General features: G+C 55.9%; 1 protein-coding gene across 5 annotated transcripts in view; it reads left to right on the top strand.

Annotated features, from left to right (window-relative positions):
* CTXND1 (cortexin domain containing 1) overlaps nt 1-5677 on the top strand; it is a 52108-nt gene extending 46431 nt beyond the window's left edge. For 2 of the 5 annotated variants that reach the window (XR_011997131.1, XR_011997132.1), the window contains exon 3: nt 643-5677. Coding sequence is in view for 2 of the 5 variants with exons in the window: in XM_026000183.2 (XP_025855968.1) it covers nt 705-884 (180 nt within the window). In the remaining 3 variants the exon portion in view is untranslated. Of the gene's footprint in view, nt 1-600 lie in introns of all 5 variants that reach the window. The other 3 variants (XR_011997133.1, XM_072737481.1, XM_026000183.2) reach the window with 2 other exon arrangements.
* The last annotated feature ends 323 nt before the right edge of the window (nt 5678-6000 follow it).

Below are 6000 nucleotides of genomic sequence, written 5' to 3' on the forward strand. Positions count from 1 at the left end.
CCTGGTGCCTGCGTGTTGTCGCTGCCCTCAGCAGGGAAGCGCAGGCGGGACCCAGAGAGTCACTGCATGGTCTTACAGGTCCCTGCCGGGCTGGGACGGGGCCCCTGTGGCTGCCCTCACCCATCCTCCTGCCACACCTGTGCCTTCAAACCCTGTGGCGGGTGCTCCCAAGTCCCTGGGGAGGCGGTGTGGGGACGGGAGGCAGACCCTCCACACCTCCCCCCCGCCCCCGGCAGTGACAGTGGGGCCCCTGCAGCCGTCCACACGTGCTTCTGCTCGTAGGGCTTCTGCTCGTTTCACGAATGTGCCAATGACCCCACCCAGTAGGGCTCCCTGCTCACCCTCGGTCAGTGGCCTGGCACAGTCGAGAGCATCAGGATGCTGTCCTTCCTGAGGGTGTCGGGCAGCGGACGCAGTACAGAGCCCACTCCCCACACGCCCCACCTGCACCCCAGGCCCACCCCTGCCAGCACCCTGTCACCTCTCCCCCTGCCCAGGAGGCCTCCGCGGGGCTTGGCCCCGAGGTTCAGGGCCGGGTCCCTGAAAGGACGCCTGCGTCCGTGGCCCGTCCTTACGCTCAGGAGGGGCCCGTGTCCCCAGCCCGGGCCGGCCCTGCCTCCCCACCGCCCCGGCTCTCTGCAGGGGTGGAAGATGGTACCGGCCAGCCCCAGGCTGCACGAGGAGCCCGCGGCCGCAGCCCCGACATGGAGGAGCCCACGCCCGAGCCCGTCTATGTTGACGTGGACAAAGGGCTGACCCTGGCCTGCTTCGTCTTCCTCTGCCTCTTCCTCGTGGTGATGATCATTCGCTGCGCCAAGGTCATCATGGACCCCTACAGCGCCATCCCCACGTCCACCTGGGAGGAGCAGCACCTGGATGACTGAGGTGCGGGTGTGGGGGGACCTCTGTGTCCCCTGGCTGCCGGCCCACAGAGCTGGGGGTGGACCTGGCCCCAGACAAAGGAGGTTCACTGGGGCTCCCCCTGTGGGGGCTCAGCAGGGCCCAGCCTGGAGATGAGAGTGCTGGCCCCGGAGTCCAGAGGCTGGTCCAGGCTGGGGAGTCTCTGTGGGACTGGGGGGTGGCCCTGTGCCCTGGCTCCTGGGCACCTGCCGGGACAGGACCCGGGGCAGACACCCATCGTCACACCATAGTGCCCTCCATGTGATGACACACTCTGCCCTGACAGGGCAAAGCCACACGCGCATGAGCCCCAGCAGCTTGGGGCACAGATGTCCCCATTGGGCCTCCAGGGAACGGTGGCGAAGGCCAAGGCCTCACCCAACTTCACATAAGGCATGGGGCTGCTTCCCAGCAGTATTTTTAAAACTAAAACAGAGAGGGGTCTATTTTTCCTGTCATGAATGAAATGTGCATTTTGGGAATTGGGAAAAATACAGAAAAATAGAAGGAAAAGTGGAAATAACACTTATAATCCCACCTCCCAAAAGCCGCCATTTTGATATATTTCTCCCAAGCTTTTTTACACATATCTTTTTAAATAGTCCTATTCGTACCGTATGCACAATGTTGCACCACCTCCTCTTAGAGCATGGATGCCTTCCTGTCGCATCGCCTACCCATCATCCCAGCAGCTGCAGGGGATTCCAGCAGGCGGGGAGGTCACGGCTCCAGCAGCGTCTCCTCTGGCCACACAGCTAATTGTTGGCTGACCTCTTTACACAGAAATTTATTCCATGGAGCAGTCTTGTGGGCAGGCTCCATCTGCAGGGTGAGCACTGGACCGAGAGTCCTGGGCCTCATCCTCAATCATTCAAAAGCGGTGTGGCCATGAGCAAGTCCCGCCACCTCTCCATGCCTTGGCCCCTCCTGTCACAATGGGGAGGAAAAGCTTCACCACCTCCCTTGTTTGGTGCAAGGCTCCTGTACTGAAAGGATGGGAGGGGACGTATGGGGCGCTGGGAACAGGTTGCTCATACTTAGTGCCCTCGAGGCCTCCCTCCTACCATCATCTTCATCCATGACCTGTGGCAAGATCCCAGAACCCACTGCACTGCTCCCAAGTCCTGGCTCATTTGCTTCCTGTTATGTGACCCCAAATAATTCACTCACCTTCTTGAGCCCCAATTCTCTCATCTGGAAAATGAGGGAACCATGTCTACCTCACAAGGTTGTTGTGAGGATGGAATGGAGGAACATGGACCAACCTCAATGTCCTTCCTTGACTCCACCACCCCAGGAGAAGCCAGAGGTCTGAGCCAGGAGGGGCATGGGTTCTGGGGGCCCCTCCCTTCACAGCCTGGAGCCCTGAACTTTCCCCAACTTCCCAGGGCCACTTCCCAGGCCAAACCTTCCAGCCAGAACCACTGGCCAGAGGGATACTCACAGCAACCTCTCCCAGCACCTGACCTCAAGGGATACGGTGTCTAGTCATTTACATCATTATCATTGTCATCTGTGAAAGCACATGGTATGAGGTTAGGCCACCCAAACCCCCTCCCCTCCAAGGCACGGCCTGCCATCCCCATCAGGAGAGACCTGCATCTGTGAAAAAGCGCAGCACACCCTTCCCATTGCCTGCATCCCAGCCCTGGGTCCAGCTCCAACCTAGGCACTGGGAAATGGGTCTCCAGAGCCCTGTCACCACTAGGTGACCCCTGAGAGTGAACAAGGCAACAGTTGTTTAGGCACATTCCAGGGCCTGTTCAGCTGTCTCCCCCTGCCCCCCCCCACACACACACTATGTGGGATGCACAAAGGGACAGCTGGACGGGGCAGTGAGACCCAATGCAGTGGAGACTCTGTATGCAGGAAGGATCTAGAGCAAGGACCTCATGCGTTGCCTCAGGCCCAGCAGCAGCCCTGGCTATGCAGCCTACCTCAGAGACACCCAGCACTTCTGTGAAAACTCATCAGCATGGATTTATGATGTAAATCAGAACCAACTCCCCATCAGCTAGGAACAGATCCCAAAGAACAAGGGGGCGGTGTCAAGACCTCACTTGGAGATACTCTGGAATTCTCAGGAGTGAAAAGCAGGTGCCCTAGGGCCATGCGACCCAAACTGTGATGAGGAACGAAGCACATGTGTGGTGGTGAGGAGCTCGCTGGGAATCCAGAATCCTGTGCCCAGTTCAGACCTCCAGAATCCATGTCCGTGGAGGCGGTGCCCAGGAATCTGCTAGCGAGGGCGACCATGCAGCTGGGGACACCCTCAAGTTTGAGGAGCATTGCCCTGAGGATCTTGTGATCCCACTTCATTCTTTTTCACACTGAGATTTGCTGATATCTCCCACCCTATTTCTGGACTGGGTTTGTGAGGGTTTTGTTTTGTTTTGTTTTTTGGGGTTTTTTTTTGGTGGCAAGGGGAAATAACATTTCAGAAAAGATGAAAAATAAAAAAATCATGCCCCATCCAAGCCTCCAACAAAACAGTGATTTTCATTGAGTATCCATATGCTCCCTTCTAATCTTTGTCCAAATGCAAGATACATTTTTTATAAATGTTATCAGTTATATAATTTAAAATTATACTCCCCCCCCCCAAACATTACCCCATGAGCATGTTTCTGCCATGGTCTTCCTATTTATCTTTTTTTTTTTTTAAGATTTTATTTATTTATTCATGAGAAACAGAGAGAGAGAGGCAGACACACAGGCAGAGGGAGAAGCAGGCTCCATGTGGGGAGCCCAATGTGGGACTCGATCCTGGCTCTCCAGGATCACACCCTGAGCTGAAGGTGGCGCTAAACCGCTGAGCCACCCGGGCTGCCCCCTATTTATCTTTTGAGTGGCAATAGAACATGCCATCTAGTGGGTGTACACAATTATTCAGACTCCTATCATCCAGTACTTGGATCGCTTTCATTTGCCCTGTTATATGTGTTCCAAGAGACCAAAGAAAGATAAAGACAGGTGTCACGAGTCCTGGGAGCTTGCTCAGGACAGTGGGGTATACACACTTCAACCGTAGCCCCTCCACCTAAGACACTCACTGGGGAGGGAGGCCTGCTGCGCATTTGATCCTATTAAAGGGAATTTGGAGCTTCTGCTATTGCTCTGTGCTGCTAAGGATGAGGGGGTGGTCTTTGTGGTCAGAGCCTCTCAGCCAGTTCCTGGCCAGCTGAGATGAGATTGGGTTGTGGACAGAGAGACAAACTGTCCAGCAAGAGAAACGAACTGAACTTTTAAAGGCCAGAAGTGGGTAGAGAGGAAATGAAAGCACGCAGGGGGAGAGTCTGTGAAGTTGGCTGCAGCCCAAGGGTTAAGGGAAAAATCGAGCAGAGAACAGGTCCCCCTGCAGAGAATAGGTGGAGGATTTTCCAGACAAGGTATCCAGGGGCCACTGCAGGCTGCTGAGGGCCCCATGCCCTGTGCAGCCCCATCATGTCCCCCCGAACCCTCAGTGAGGTCTGATGTAAAATGCATTCCGTGGAAGTGGTATATGGGGGCAATTAAAGGCATCTGGATGATGGGCCATGTGAGGGAACGCAGTCTGGAAAAGGACAGGTGTGGCAGCAAAAAATAGGCGGGAGCAGACAGAGTGACAGGCGTGCAGAGACGCAAGGCTGCTGAGGGTGTTCAGATAGGCTGACAGGAGTGACAGGACACGAGCCTCACCAGCCCCGAGCATCACTTTCCAGCATCTCTATTGCATTTTTTCCAACCACTCAAATGTCCATATGTTTTTATGGAATTGGAAGACCCAGGCCTCTGTCACCCATAACCTTGTCCCAGAACTCGGAGGCCAGCCCAGTCTAAAAGGAGCTGGCCATGCGGCCAAATAGCAGGTGGAGAACTGCCTGACCTGTGTGTCCACTGCTGTGGTTCCATGCCCCCCTCACTCGGGACTCACCGTCGAAGACCGGCCCTGCTGCCTATGGTGGACAACCTGCATGGCCCCCCCTGGCCGGGGGTGCCGTCTCTGGAGAGGTGCCCCTGCTGAGCTCCCAGGGTCCACACCCCCATTTCCAGCCATTCTGTCCACACCCAGGTTGGCTGTGTCCAGAGGGGTAGACAGCCTCGGTGATATTGGCCCTCCCCCCGAGATCCTCACATCCTTGACAGTCATCAGCAAGGCTCTGCCTCCCTCCTGTGGAGCTTCTCTTGGGGACCAAGGCAGGCAGCACGCACCCTAGCAGGAAAGCCATGGCACACCCAAAGTGGTCCACAGTTTGAGGGCTTAGCAAAAGGATGTCTAGAGGTCAGGCAGGGCTGAGGGAAACGTGGGATTGGCCAGAAGTGGCAAGGAGGAGAGTGTTCTCAGAACCCACAGGACTGTGACCATGGGAGAGGGTCACCCAACGGGAGCCGTGGCCACAGGGAGACGGTCAAGACTCCTTCCCACGCCACAGGCAGCAGGGAGAACGTGGGGAAACATACACCCGGATCTCTCACCTTCAGCTCTCCACTGTCTCCTCTGGCTCTGCCATCGGCCAAAACGACCGAACCTCATGGTCAGGGGATCCCGGGCAAAGTGACTCATATATGTTAACGTCCTGGAAACATAACCAGTACAACCCACCCCTGTGAGCACATGGTGTCATTCATGAACTTCGCTTGGATGGGGAAGAGGTGTACATGTGCCCCCCATAGGGGAAACATAAAGTTCCATCCACCACCATGTTGTCCGGGGGAGGGCACGATAGCTGTGTAGCCTCACTCCCACCTGGACCCATCCACCGCTGGGTGAGTAAATAAACAATTGCTATAAAGCACAGCTGCTAGAGTCCTCCCATCTGTGGCTGGTCACCAGGCCCAGCTTGAGCATCACTCATGTCCCGTCTACCTATTCTGGGGTTCCCTTGGCTGGTGGAGTATCCTACCTCACAGAATGTCCCATATCTTCATCTGTGGAAGGATCTGGATTCCTGGTGCCCTGTCTTCACTGGGTTGCCAGTCTCTACCAACCCACAAAGCACAGGAAGAGGGTGTGAAGGCCTCACCTTCTCAGCAGGAATAGGTGCCCTAGGACGGCACTACTCAGACTATGGTTTTAGGATAATGGTATCAGCCACATTGGGGGTTTGTTACGAATCCAAG

The sequence above is a fragment of the Vulpes vulpes genome, chromosome 14 (assembly GCF_048418805.1).
Source record: "Vulpes vulpes isolate BD-2025 chromosome 14, VulVul3, whole genome shotgun sequence".
In the NCBI taxonomy this organism is placed as follows: domain Eukaryota; kingdom Metazoa; phylum Chordata; class Mammalia; order Carnivora; family Canidae; genus Vulpes; species Vulpes vulpes.